Source organism: Grammomys surdaster, unplaced genomic scaffold, assembly GCF_004785775.1.
Source record: "Grammomys surdaster isolate TR1022 unplaced genomic scaffold, NIH_TR_1.0 150, whole genome shotgun sequence".
In the NCBI taxonomy this organism is placed as follows: domain Eukaryota; kingdom Metazoa; phylum Chordata; class Mammalia; order Rodentia; family Muridae; genus Grammomys; species Grammomys surdaster.
Genome location: NW_021604608.1, coordinates 4,161,402 through 4,176,422, shown reverse-complemented (window position 1 = coordinate 4,176,422; position 15,021 = coordinate 4,161,402). Strand labels below are relative to the sequence as shown.

General features: G+C 38.4%; 1 protein-coding gene across 5 annotated transcripts in view; it reads left to right on the top strand.

Moving 5' to 3' along the window:
* Positions 1-15,021, top strand: part of Kcnip4 (potassium voltage-gated channel interacting protein 4) — a 1,067,998-nt gene that overhangs the window by 1,031,658 nt on the left and 21,319 nt on the right. For all 5 annotated transcript variants that reach the window (XM_028765224.1, XM_028765228.1, XM_028765227.1 and 2 more), the window contains one exon: positions 10,411-10,480. In XM_028765224.1, coding sequence (XP_028621057.1) covers positions 10,411-10,480 — 70 coding nt within the window. The remainder of the gene's footprint in view (positions 1-10,410; positions 10,481-15,021) is intronic.

Here is a 15,021-nt window from a genome sequence, read left to right as displayed (position 1 = left end):
AATGAGAACACGTTATCTTCTCCACTGCCTGGCCCAGCGCCCAGCAAACCATGGACGATCATTAAAAGTTAGTTTTACTCATCTGGCACAGCCCCTACCCTCCCTCAATTCTTCTTTTTGGTTATACCTAAGGTGTTTCAAAACTCTGAATCTATCCAATGCAAATCAACTGTATATATCCATCTATATCGATAATCACAGATGGAAAAACTGTCACCAAACTCATTTCAAAACATGAACTCACTTTTTTTGTCTTCATATTCTGTCAAGAGATGCAATAAAACTGCAAGAAGATAATAGCTTAGGTTAGGATGATTTTCTTTACAAGAAATGGAACAATCATTCAATAGCATTGCCATAGCCAGTGAGGAATGTGTCTAAGCTCACATTAGAAGTTCATCAATGACAGGTCTAATGAAATTACCAAGGATTTGCAAGTAGCTAGCGTGCTAGAAGGCAGAAGTTCAACTGCGAGGAAATAGATTTGTGCAGAATCACTCAAATCCACCTTGCTATAGTTATAGTTATGTGAGCATCAGCTTCTGACTATTTTACGCAGTCTGATGGAAACACTCCCATTTTTCCTCTTGAGAATTTTTTTTAATTTATTTTTTAACTTACTCATTTTACATTCCACTCACTGCTCCCCTCCAAGTCACCAGTTCCTACAAGCCTTTCCCCGATCCCCCTTTCCCCTACTCCTCTGAGCGAGTGTTCCCCAGGATATCTCCTCACCCTGGTACATCAAGGCTCGGTGAGGCTAGGCACATCCTCTCTCACTAAGGCCAGACAAAGTCAGCCCAGCTAAAGGAACATACTGCACAAAAAGGCAAGAGCTTCTAGGATAGCTCCCAATCCAGTTGTTATGGAGCCACATGAAGCACAAACTGCACATCTGCTACATATGTACTGGGACACCTAGCTCCAGCCCATGTGTGGTCTTTGCTTGGTGGGTCAGTTTCTGAGAGCCCCAAGGGTCCAGGTTGGTTGGTTCTGTTGGTCTTCCTGTGTAGTTTCTACCTCCTCCGGTGCTTACAATTCCATCTCCCTATTCTTCCATAAGAGTCCCCAAGTTCCATCCACGGTTTGGCTGTGGATGTTTGCATCTGTCTGAGTCAGACTGGGTGGAGCCTCTCAGGACAGCCACGCTAGACTCCTATTTACAAGCATAGCAGAGTGTCATTAACAGTGACAGGGATTGGTGTTGCCCATGGGATTGGGCCGGTTATTGGTTGGCCAGTCCCTCAGTCTCTGCTCCATCCCCACTCTCCGAATTTCTTACAGACAGGATGAACTTTTACAAGTCAAAAGTTTTCCGGCTATGTTGGTGTCCCTATCGCTCCTCTGGGGTTCCTGTGAATTTTTAACTCAGTTGATTTTGTTTCAGCATTACTAGGTTGATGCCATGCCAGTCTGAAAGTGGTTTTATCGATTAATAAGATCTGCATAATGACCTCAGTGGTGGCAGTAAATAAATAAACACAGGACGCACCTCAACATATGGAATCCTAGTCATAGCCTTTGCAAACTGAATAAAGTTTGCTATTACATCCTAGTCCTTAGAACACTGAGTCCTTATGCTCTTCAAGCCTCTGTAAAGCAGAACCACTTGCTGGTTGCCATGTCAGAAGGAAACTATTTGTTAACATTGTTTCCATCCTACATATGTTGCCACGAAAACTGCAAAGGTCCTGATAAAAAGCCCCAGACCACGGTAGGTTGTTTGATTCAGTTCTTCCTTCCTGGTGCATCTCCTGAGTCATGGTTAAATGACTTTCTCTGTGTGCACGGTGTTCACTGTTCTCTGCTCCTGGATCTATACGCATCTCATTGTGATGGGCTGTCTAACAATTGTACTACCTAAGAAGGTGACTTCCTCCAAGAGGCACCAGCATACTTGCCACCCACTCTTCCTATCTGAAAGACTTCTTTCTTCCAATAGTTACGTAAAGCTTGCTCTTTTATGGCTCTACTTTGAAAACCCAAGTCGCCTAGATTTGTTTTCTTTGCATAGTTCTGCCTACAATCTTCCTTTGCTCCTACCGTCTACTCTGCTTATCGCCTAGACTAATGAAGGATAGGGTTGCTTTGTTGTTGTTGTTTTAAGTCAGCAACATACAATTCTGGTAGTGGAAAATCAGTATTTTCAATTAAGTATCACACAATGACTAGCAACTATCATCTGCATCAGTCTTCAATTGTACTAAGGGTGAATATGGGAGTTAATAAAAGGCATAAATACTTTCAGTATCAATGTAACAACTATTACAAAGATAGCACAAGATATTTCACAAGAACTTTTATTTTTAGTACAATATATCTGGTCTGATAATTTCATTCATAAATGCGATGTATTTGAATCTTAACCACACCCACTTCTCTTCTCACTCCTCTAAGATCCTTCACACCTCTACTCAACTTTATATATTCATGTATTGCAACCTACTCAGTCCAGTTATTTCTTCTTATAAGAAGACATCCCCCCCCCATTTTACCATAATATTTTGGTTCTGATTACTAAGGGGTTGATTCCAAATGTTTTTTTTCAGATTTTTGTTATAACTTAAAACAATTATTACATTTAGTTACTGTCTGTGTGTTCTTGTCTGTGTGAGGTATATGCTGAGTGTGGCAGTGTGCATGTGTGACCATTACATATAAAGGACAACTTGCAGGAGTCAGATCTCTCCTTGCACCCTATGTGTCCTACAAACACAGGTTGTCGGGCTTGGTGGCAAATATCTTTACCCACTGAGTCATCTCACTGGTGCTATCTATAAATGCTTAATTAAAAAGTTAAAGATGAGAAAACCACATTTCATAGAAGGCAACTATTCAAGAGACGATAATTCAGTTAGAAGAGTGAACACTTAATTTTGACTTAGATGTTATATTTATGCTTTATTATTATATGTCTGATTTATATTCTATTGCAATATTTCTAGTACATTTTCTCAGAGCTATGACAAATTTATATGAAATGCTGAAAGGGTTCTTTATGAGGCAAAATTATAACAACTCATGACACATCTCACAAACTAATTTTCTTAGTAATTTCCTGTGAATACATGTGTCAGCCTCTGAAGTGCCATTTCTACCCTTTTCCTCGTGGTGGCGTTTTAAACATATTTTTGCATATGCAGCATCATTGGGGAGAATAGTTTTCATTTAAGTTAGTTAATGAACGGCTCCTGAATTCCTGTTGCCATTTATTTCTAGGATCTTGACCTTTATTTTCCTCAGCTATCATTTACAATTACAGAACCCTCCTGTATTTGGGAGTCAATGCTGAGGATATTAGATAGAACAATCTAAATTTACAATACAAGAGTAGAGGCCTAACTCATATCTACTTAATGAAATCGTTGTATTTTATTAGACCTGTACTATTCTTGGTTCTAACATTTGAATAGATACAATTTAACCTCAGTACATTGCATTGATGTTACAGTCATTCATTCTATGATGGAGCTTTGCTTACCAAAGTCTGCTTAATATTTAATGAACAACTCACAATGTGTAAGGTAGACACAGATCTCATTGTATGTACTTTTAATTAAATCTCATATTACTTCTCTGAATCTATTGTTATTTCTGTTTTATAGAGAATAGCAATTAGACAGGAAGATAAAAGAAATTGCTTCTACTTACATAGCTCCTACATGGCAGGACAGAATTTACACAGAAGTTTCTATTTGACTTGGAAGTCTAAGACTATTATCATTGTACTAGCTTGCTCTAAATATGCCCTGGCAGAAAATACCAACAAAGTCATGAATAAAATAGTATCTGTGACATCAGTGAATGAGCCAAGATTCAAAAAAGCCAAGCTAGAGTATTGGTAGACTTAGCAGCCCATTATGGAGCTAAGGACAATGATTGTAAACTTATCAACTTTGATTTCCACACATTTAAAGGAGGATTATGAAATTAGATTATTTTGAAAATTTTTCTGAACACTAAAGTTTTCAGAATTTATAGTCAATAGACTCTGGTCTGTCATTTTCTAATTAAAGGAGGTAGGGGTGGTTTCACCTAATAGCAGTTTTGGTCATCAACAAACATTAGCATCATTTATCCAGAAGAGATAACCCATGGCAAGAATTCAAGACAATGCTTGGAACATAGGAATTTGTCATGTGCTCATAATCATCATATTGTCATTATAAAAGGTCAATATTTATCGGATGTAATATCCTAATAGTAAAATATTCATTTCACAACTAAAATTGATCCTGTCATGTGTCATGATACAGCTGACATAATCAAAAAGGCCATCAGTAGTGAGGCCACATCTTATCAAAGGGCAGAGATCTTATCTCCAACTGAAAAAATTAGAGCAATTATGTCCGAAAAAGAACATTCCATGATTATTCCATTCTTACTATGTCATGGTTAGGGGTTTGAACAACAATACTGGAAATACAATTGTCATCACACATTAATGAAAGCCACTTGGAAATCTCTACCTCCTTAATCTGTGATGGAGCAATACACTTACAGAAGTCTTGAGCCTCAGTGTCAAACTTTACCATAGTGTTTTTAATGCCCAGTTACTCAAGAGAGGAACAATGAAACAAAGAGTAAGGTAGAATGGTCCTCCCTGAACTAAAGGCAACAATTTCTATAAAAACACACACTCTCATTCTCATTCTCACTCTCAATCTCTCTCTCTCTCTCTCTCTCTCTCTCTCTCTCTCTCTCTCTCTCTGTGTGTGTGTATGTGTGTGTGTGTATATAATCAATGTCTCAAATTTTGAGTAAAATTGTGTCCTTTTATGTGTATGTTTTCCTATCACAACCACAATGACAGAATCTAGTTGCCAAACAGATGTTATATGCCTTTGAAAAAGAGGGTATTTCCTCAGCTAATGGGTCAGAGACCATGACCATGATTATAGACCTGAAAGGGAAAAGAAGATAATCCAAAAGGCAAAAGTGCGCAACTTACAGGATCCGAGAAGTATAGGTTTGGTTCTAATGAACTCTATATTACACAAGAATTAAAATGCAGTCATTTAGAACTGACTTCTGGATCCGGATTCTCAGAATCATAGGAAACATATGAGAAATTTAAAAACACTTAGTGGGACTGGAGAACTGTCTCAATGCTTAAGAGCACTTGCTGCTCCTGCAGAATACCAATTTTGATTCAACACCCACTCTGTAGCTTACCACTCTCTGTAACTCCAGGTTGAGAGTATTCAGTACCATTTCCTGAACTCTACATACAACAGAAATGCAAATGACTGACATACATACATGAAGGCAAAATATTTTTACACATTAAGTAAAATAAATCTTAAAAACAAAACAAAACAAAAAAAAAAAACACTTGTTGGGGCTGGAGGTGTAGTTCAATTGATAAAGTGATGACTGCTGTCTGCTTCTCCCTTGAGGTAGCAGGCCCATTAAACACTGGGCCGAACTTAGCCCACTGGAGAGTTCAATGCAGGATCTTGTGCCCAGGCAATAAACATACCCAGGAACAACTTTAGAGAACTGGTTGCTTATTGGGTGAGGTGAGGGATATTTATGTTCTTGTGGAGGTGGCCAGAGTCTCTGGGGCAAGGTTTTTGTGGCAGGAAATCATTGGCCGGGACAGGGGTATTACAAGATACTCATTTGCAAACTCAGAGGCTGTAAGTTCTGAAGAAACATAACCTTGTAAGATAAAACCGTGTTTACTATCAAGGTAATAAATTCCTACTAGGGTTGATGGTGGAAGAGGCACCAGGTTGGAAGTGATGAGATAGTCAAGTCCTTCCTTCCTTCCTTATGACTAAGGAACCCAGGGTTGAAGTTCACTCAACCTTTCCTGCATAATCCTGGGCCATTATGGTCCCGCTGTAAAGTGTGTACTAAACACACATGAAAACCTATATTGAATCCTTAGCATGATATAAATTTGGAAACAATCATTTTGAATTACATAACCTATATCAGAAAAATGCTATGCGTCCTCTCTCATTTCTGGACATTATTTTGAAATCTTTTGATATGTGCATCTCATTTGGAATAACCACAGAGGTCAACAAATTAGGAAAATGTGATAGGGTAGTATCAGAAGACAAAAGATGTAATACAGTGATCTAAAAGAGCAAGGGGAGATATTAGAACAGGAAGTGTTAAATGGAGTTGGGAGTTAGATAAAAGGATCAAGGAAGGGATAGCTACAACTAGAGAAGCTTCCTACAATACGTTGTATACATATAAAAAGACTTAAATATATTTATCCTATAAAAGGGCAACAAAGACCCTAATAGATACCACAGACTAACAAATAGAAAGTCCAATGTCAGAAATAGCTTATCTCTATTGAGGTTGTTGGCCAGTGAGGTGCTATAGACTCCCCAAATATTACAGGTTAATTGCAAGTGCAGTTGTGACTTGATACCCAAGATCTGTATAAGCACAAGCAAGACAAAATCCCAGCGTGGATGGAGACATGGGTAGGAAATCTCACTCACAGCTGAAGAGCTATTATCAATTGATATCTTCCAAGAGAGGGAGAGTTACTTTTCTTTTAGGCAGTAAGCGCTACTGGCCTAACTCTCTCCAGTGGATGGCCATACACTTAGGTGTATTAGCAGCACTAATATGTCTCTGGAATTTTAAAAAATAATAAAAGGAATAACAATCTTAGGCTCTATTAGGGAAAGAACATTGCCTTTTTTTTTATTCCTACAGTCCCAGATCCTAGATTTGTGTAAATGTGTAATTTCTATAAATGAAAATTAAGGTAATAAATATGAAATGGATATGAGAAATTTACCTGGTGAGACCTACTACCCTCAAAGTCAATAAAGCATTTCATTTGCTGAGAAAATTATTTCACCAGACAAAAATATAACTAGAACAAATGTTGACACAATCAATTTCTACCAATCTGTTCATATTACAAAATATATTTATCAAATATGCTTCAAGATGAAAGGCAGCTGACGGGTTTGTAGAATATAGACAGCCCTCTATATCCGACCCTCAGCTTCTGCCAGCCTCTCTTTAACTGTGGGGAAGTTTTCAGATTCTGACTGTACAAAAAATTTTTCCACTTGGTGGCAGACAGCCAAACACATTTACTTTCCCTTTGTGGCCATAAACAGATGGTTCACGGTTAAGTAGCTAATAAATCACAATTTACATGTGGGAAAAGGCCCAACCACAAACTGCTCATTTGCACTTACACCTGGACCACTATGGCCAAAAAGAGTTATTTAATCAAAACTTTTTAGTGGTTTTTGTGTACACATGCTACTTTCCTTTTCTGAATTACAGGTGTAAATTTTAACTCTTTTATATATTAGCCATGGTTTTCCATAGGAAAAACAAATGGAGTTTATATGTGTGTGTGTGAATACATATGTTCACATATACAAGAAGGGAAAGAGGAAGGTAGCAAGGGAGAGAGAATGGAAGGAAGAGAGAAGGGGAAATGGGGGGAGAGAGAAAAAGAAAAACAGAGAGGAGGAAGAAAAAAAGAAAGGAGAAAGAAGAAGGGGAGAAGGAAAAAGACAGGCTGACTGTCAGTTGGCAGTTAAGTCAGTATAGATTCTGAAGTTGGAAGCCAGTAGACTGTACAATCAAGAAAATCTTTGCAGCTCACTGAAGGTATTCTTGAGTCCGAGATGTACACATGTTGCAGATGAAGTCTAAGGCAGTCTATTCAGGAATCTCCTACTTAAGACTGTAAGGCTTTGCTCTTTCCAAGCCTTCAGTGAGACAAAGTGAGTATCACCAGCATTGCAGAGGATGGATTCCTTTAGAAATGTTCATCAGTTTAAGAGCAGTTTTCATTCACAAACACAGTCACTGAAATATCTAGGATAAGGCTAGACTTTATTCAGGTCCCAGGTCACAGAAAAAGCAGCACATGAAATTAGACATGGTTTGGTTTGCCTGCTTGTTTGTTTGTTTGATTGATTCTCCTTTCTTTGACCCATATTCTTAGATTTGGAATCCTCACATTCAAAAACAATTGAATTAATTACCTGGAAAAGTCCCAAGTCCACTTACATCTTCCCCTCTGCCTCACTGGATAGCTAATTCTTTCTGGTCTATCTCTGTATAAGAACAAATATTCTGGCTACATGCCACTGATTGATTAATATGTTGACAGGGTCTATAAAGACAAACTCCCATCAAAGCTATCAGTATAAACTGCTTGCATAGCAAAGGTACTACCTCTTCTGGGAACAAATGAGAAAACAGAAAAACCTCCTAAGGAAGCTCATTTCCAGTGAAGAACTAACTGGCTTATCCAAATAAACAAATTCCCACAATGATAAAACAAGCTTAGTACTAAAATGATAGTGATTTGAAGGCTTAAAAGGATTGTTGGTTGGTTTTGGTGATAAATAATTTTTAATTTTTACTCTTTAAATTTCGTGTGTGTGTGTATACTGTATTTATAACAACTCTCCCCTTGCTGCCTCCAATATACTCTGTTACTGGTATTTATTACTGATATATATACCTATGCCTATACCTACACATACATACATATATTATGTATATGTATGTATATGTCCATATATATACATATATAAATATATATACTATATATTATACACACACACACACATAATCCTGTTGAATCCATTTCCTGTTGCTTATTTGTATGTGACTTTATGGATACTATATGGTATTGGATAAGTGGTTGATGGTCGTCCCTGAGGAAGACTGATTCCTCCTCTTTCAGCAGTCATTAAACGCCTGAAGCTTTGCATCTAGAGGTAGGTCTCAATGAGAGCTCTTCCATCCTCATTAGCATGTCAATTGCATGGTGGTTGAAATGTGAAGGACAGAGTAAATTTGAAGTGTATCACACATGCATTCATATCTAATATCTAGACTGTTAAAACTTCAGCATGCCCCTCACTCTCCCCAAGTGAAAAAACTGGTTCTAGAGGAATGTTACAGAGTGTAAAAGGGTTACGATTGGAGCAGGAATGAGTTTAACATATGGAGCTATGAGAATTATCTGAGAGTGACTAACAGAGTTCCTGGAGTGGACAGTCAGCATCCGTGTGCGAACTGAGGCTGGATCGCTGTAGAATACGGCCAGCATTCAGTTCTCATAGGGCAACTATACCACTGGCCCTTGAGCCAATTTCTGTGTACCTCTCTCTACAGAGTGAACAGAGCCACCCCTCTTCTCAGTCTATGCTTTGCTTGCTTAGTCCTTTAGGGTCCTAAGACAGTATCAGCCTCTTCAGAAGTTTTAGATTTACTGAAATGCAGAATTAGTTTTTAGAGTATTAGCCTTGCCTGGTGTACCCTATAGATCAACAAGCCAATGCTATTCCTGGGTCAGTACTCAACAGTTCTCAGCAAGTTCTTTATACCCTTTTAAGAGTATAAAGATAGGGATCCACTAAGTTCAGGCCCTCTCTGTGGCTTTGAAGATCATCTTTCCCAACTTTTCAAAAGGTCTTTTCTCACATAAGGTCACTTTTCCATGGCCAAATCCTTCTGTGTTCCAGAATAGAAACTTATTACCAAGAATCACATTCCTGTTTGAAACTTCTTGAGTTATCTTAGATCCATTAAAAAAGAAAAAAGAAAACCAATATATTTTTCTAATGAAAGTCACAAATATATAGGGGAAAATCTTTGTAAGTCATAAAACAAAGGTCCAATAACAACTGTTGGAGCCTATTGCAACATCTCAGTGGTATGCCAAGAAAAGCAATGCAGGGCCTCATTACCTCACTGTTAACGAAAACACATGCCTCTGCACAATACTTAACCCTTTTAATGTCAGACAAGCTTTGGTGCTTTGCTGGCTAGGTTTTTTGTTTTGCTTTGTCTGTCAACTTGATACAGGCTAGACATATCTTGGGAAAAGGAATCTCAATTGGGCAAGTCTGTGGTGCATTTTCTTGATTGGCGTGAGAGCCCAGCTCATTGTGGGCATTGCCGCCACTGAGCTGCTCATCCTGGGTGCTCTAAGTAAGAGGGTGAGCGAGCCAGGAGACCAAGCTGGTGAACAGAACTCGACCATTGCTGTTCCTTCAGTTCCTGCCTCCAGGTTCCTCCCCTGAGAGTCTTCAAGTGATAGAGTTGAAGGATAAGATAAAAATTAACCTGTTCCTCCCCAAGTTACTTTTGGTAATGAACATTATCACAACAATACAAAGCAAATGAGGGCAGTGTTCAATACAAAGAGATATTGAAACTTTCAGTTCTAAGATTTATATTCCTTGAATATGAGAGAAATGAACACTTCCTCCTCTTTCTCCAAGACCCACCCCAGTGTGCCCTTGTGTATGTGCGCGTGAATGTGTGTGTGTAAATGGAGGTTAAGCTACTTGGTACTTCTTTACAAAGCATTCAGTTCTATTCAAAATGTACAAAATCACTTTTATAAAAGCTTTGCTCACAGCAAGTTTCTGTGCTTTTCTCCAGGAATGCCCCAGTGGTGTTGTTAATGAAGAAACCTTCAAGGAGATTTACTCACAGTTCTTTCCACAGGGAGGTAAGTACAAATGTAGACTTGTTAACGTATTCTCAGAATTAGAGTTATGCGTGCAATCTTGAGTTTGGTTTAATCTTTCATAGGGTGGCTCTACATTTTTAATCTTCATGTAAAAGAATTAATGCATAGCATAGAGCTCGTAAGATTTTGAGTGTATTATAAAAATAAGCTGCAAGTCACATCACTGAATCTCTAAGAGGCTATTTCTCAGTTTACTGTGAGTAATCCCATGCGCTCAGCATGACTCGCTCTCACACACACTTCTTTCTGACCTTTATTAGGGGTCCTCAAAATGGCTTAAGGCCCTATGATGTTCACTGTGGTGCTCATTTGATTTTCTCGGCTATCCAAATTAGGGCAAATGCAATTACCTTAATTTACCAATGTGAAATCTGGGTCTTAGCGAAGTTAAATGATTCGATCAGGGTCACACATCAACTCAGCGGCAGATCTAGGTTATAACCTAGATTTTTGTGTGTGTGTGTGTGTGTGTGTGTGTGTGCGCGTGCGCAGTTCTAGCTAGTATACTTTCTGCTATCCCTTTTTCCTTCCAGTCACTTCTTACTATAACCTCCCAGCTGCAAACATGAATAAAAATTGAGATGATTTTAGTTGTGATAAGATTCAGGGTAGGATAGTGCCTCCTCCATGTCAGAGGTGAGTGAAAAGATGCATGTGCTGTTGTATCTTCTCTAACTTGTCACCGAGACCAGTGTGTGCCCAGCTGCGTGTGAAAAGAAACAAGAGCAAAAGGAGGTGACTCTCCCCAAACAGATTATCTCATACTCTAGTTAGCAGAGTGACAATAGAACAGAGTATAATTCGCAGCCGCATGCATCATCTCAGGAGTGGTCCTGTTCAGGGTGACATCTTTCACCTTTTGAAGGCAGCAGAGAGGACTCAATCTAGGCAGATGAAGTGTAGGTAAAGAGACAGCATAGCAGCAAAGGTGATCATTTGTGGAGAACTCACAGGATTGTAGTAATTAATTCATTTGTATGGTGGAGAAAAAGAGAGAGGGTTGGTGATAATGTCCAGAACTCTTGTCATGGACACCAGGTAATTTGCTAGAAGAATTGGGGTATAATGATCTCAACTTTGAACACATTACATTTGAGTATCTCATGGATATTTAGCATCAACAAGAAATCTGAAGCTCAGAAGAGAAGTCAGAGAAAATGACAGAGACTTGGAGCTTATTAACAACAAAGTAGTGAATTGACCGCCATTCAGAGTCTTTGGAACAGTATGTCCACACAAAGTGGCAAGCAACATGAGACAAGCATGAGAGTCAGAGAACAGGAAAGAAATATGTAAGTCCATTAGGAGACAGTCCATTGTCTGATCTGGACAATCAGAGACTCTAAATAAGTACAAAGAAAACTTACAGGAAAGAGAGTGCAGACATTCAATCCAATGTCTTCCAGGAAGTGCAGAAAGAAAAGGATCTGAATACATTCTCGGGACACGACAGTACAGAGAACAGGAAGATCATTGTTGAGCTTGATCTGAAGAACTTTCACAGCTGGTGTCAGGCACAGACAGCAACCCCAACTGTAGAGCCCAAAATGGTAAATGGGAACCACGCAGACAAAAGCAAGCGACAGAGACTGCACTCGAGGACAACTTGGCAGGGAGACGAGAGAGGCATGAAGAAACAAGAAAGAGAGTACCAGGCAGCTATGGCAGATGAGCTTATTCTTATGTAACAAAGCCTGAAACTTTATATATGAAGTAGACTCTTGTAGGAAGAGAACTTTAGTAGCTTACTTAATATAGAGGGCTTATAACACATAGGGTTCAAATCTCCAGGAAATAGTCATAGAATTGAGCCTAGCCTATGACATAAAACAGGATCTAGGAAAATTTCACAGGACTAGGCAAGAAGTGAAGGAGTTCTTCACTTGAGCTTTGAAATCTATTTAACTCAGCAGGCAACACTGTGGCTTCCTGTGCTTGTGGCCATAGTAGACTTCTGCATTTACATGGCCATGACCTTTCTAAGGCACGCATCATCTAAAATAACAAATCAAAACAATAAATTGCCAGAGCAAGCTCAAAGAGTGTCTGAACTGGCCTCGCTGGCTATGCTATTTCTTTCTCTGACCATGGGCAATTTTCAAAATAAGTCAGTAATCCTGTTAAAATACATGCCAGATGGTGCCACACTTTCTCCTGAGAGCCTCCAAAATGTATGTATCACAACATGCACTGTCGCTATGCCTACTGATTCCATATCTCTCCCTGCTTCTCTGTCTCTCTGCCTCTCCTTCTCTCCCTTCCTACAACCTTCTCTCCCTCTCTTCCTCTCTCCCTCCTCCTTAGACTTCCAGTCTCTAGTACTCATACCTTTCAAGCCATATGTCCCTGTTGACATTTAACCAAAACAGCAGTGACACCTCTGTTTCTGGTACCTAATTGAATGCATCAATTCCAGGTCCAAAATTTCAATTCTCTCCAGTGCATAGCTCTAATTCTCACTGCGTTTTGCTTGTTTTTAATTGAAAAAGAGAATGTTTCATATAATATATTCCAATCATCCTTTTACTCTCCCCAGCTCCTCTGAGATTCTCTCTACCTCCCCACCCATCCAATTCCACACCCTTCTTTCTCTTTATTGTTAGAAAATAAACACAGGCAAACAAAAATGAAGGCTTTGCCTGGCCATGTCATCTTTAAAATGTAACCCTAAACTATCCCCTATGACTCTCTGGCTTCCATTTCTCTTCATTATTCAAAACCACCTAATACATGATATTTTGCTTACTTTATTGTTTACTATCTTTTCACACCATCTTCAAAGGAAGAGAAACTTTTTTTCTTATTTTGTTCACTGCTGTGTTCACAGTGAACAATAAATAACTTTGAAAAACATTGAGTAACAATTTGAGCAATGTTCATTCACACTGCACAGAGAGTAACAATACAGGATGCATACTTGTTGCAAACAGGCAATGATGAATGAGTAGAGCTGAGGAAATAAAACGCTGAAGATTCCATCTCACACAATTGTTAATATCCTGACTAATAATTATAAAACCCACTTCGAAGTGTATCCAACTCTTAAGTATTAGTTGTTTAATATGAAATTAGATTTTCTTTGGTTTGGTTTGTAATCCTTGTAGTTTGAAGTATTTCAGTGATTTTAAGACAACCGTGTGAACTTATTATCAAAACAGAAAGTATGAATAAAGGTATTTTACTTTATAGAATTAAAATTCCAATAAAACAAAGGAAGACTTTAAGTATATGTAGATATGCTGCAATTACTACTATGCCCATCAGAACTTCAGTGCAGAGAAGAAACATGCCCTATATGGCCCAGGGAGCTGTCGGCTATAATCTCCTGCTCCAGTTTGCTTTCTCTTAGTGTGATAAAACACTCTAATAAAAACAACATAGGGGAAAAGAGTTTACTTCATTTCACACTTCCACGTCATATTTCATCATTGAGAAAAATCAGGACAGGAATTCATGGCAGAAGCTTATAGCAGAAACCAGAAAGGAACACTGCTCCATTGTTCACTGGCTTGCTCATATATGAGATTATATATCACCAGACACACACATACGCATACAATCTAGTCCATATCTTCCCATGGTTGTCACAGCTCACAGTAAACAGGTTCACCCTGTATCAAATAGCAACTAAGAAAATACCTGAACAATTCGTCATATAAGATTCCCTCTTCCCAGGTGGCTGTGGGTGTTATCAAGTTGATAGCTGAAGTTGATAGCTATGATAACATGCCATCATTGTAACATAATATTTAGTCTATTACTGAAAGATTAAATTGGAAGTTTGGGACATAGATCAAAGACAGAGAGCATGTCTGGCATTTGTAAGGCCTTGAGTTTGATTTCCAATACCAAAACGAAAGAGACAGGGAAAGAAAGAGAGAGAATATTTGGTACCATCTGACCATACAATTATATCTATGCAATATAAATCTAAATTACTTCAAAATTTTAAAGAAAGACCATGTGTACTTTCTGTCTGTCAACATATAACAGGTACAAATATCAGAGAACAAAACCAAATTGAAATCTTTGTTATTATTTATTTTTTAATCAAAGGTATTGCATACTACAAGTTAGGTTGCCCTCCACATTAAAATGCATACTTAAAAAAGAATATTTCTACATTAGAAAATATCTACTTAAACAGAGAAATCTACATTGCAAAGGATTCTTCTCACTAATCTGAAGGGATCTGAGGCAGAAAGAGTCACTTTCTGGCTCTTAAAATTTCTTTGATTATTCATGTTAATTGAATGCATAAATCTAAAGGTACACTGTCGAAGAGAATGTGATAGTACTAAGAATGATCACTTGCCATTTAAAAATTAATATTATGCATGCAAATTACATCTCCCAGTGATGCCTGCAAAGGAAAAATGGTCCCAGGAAGAAGGCAATCTCCGATGGCAGGCAGTTTCATATTGTAGCTGTCTTCTTCTTCCATAGAGTCATCATTTATTCAGGTTGATAGTCTGAGAGCAACAGGTTTCTGGCAGTATGAACAGTAACAATGAAATGCT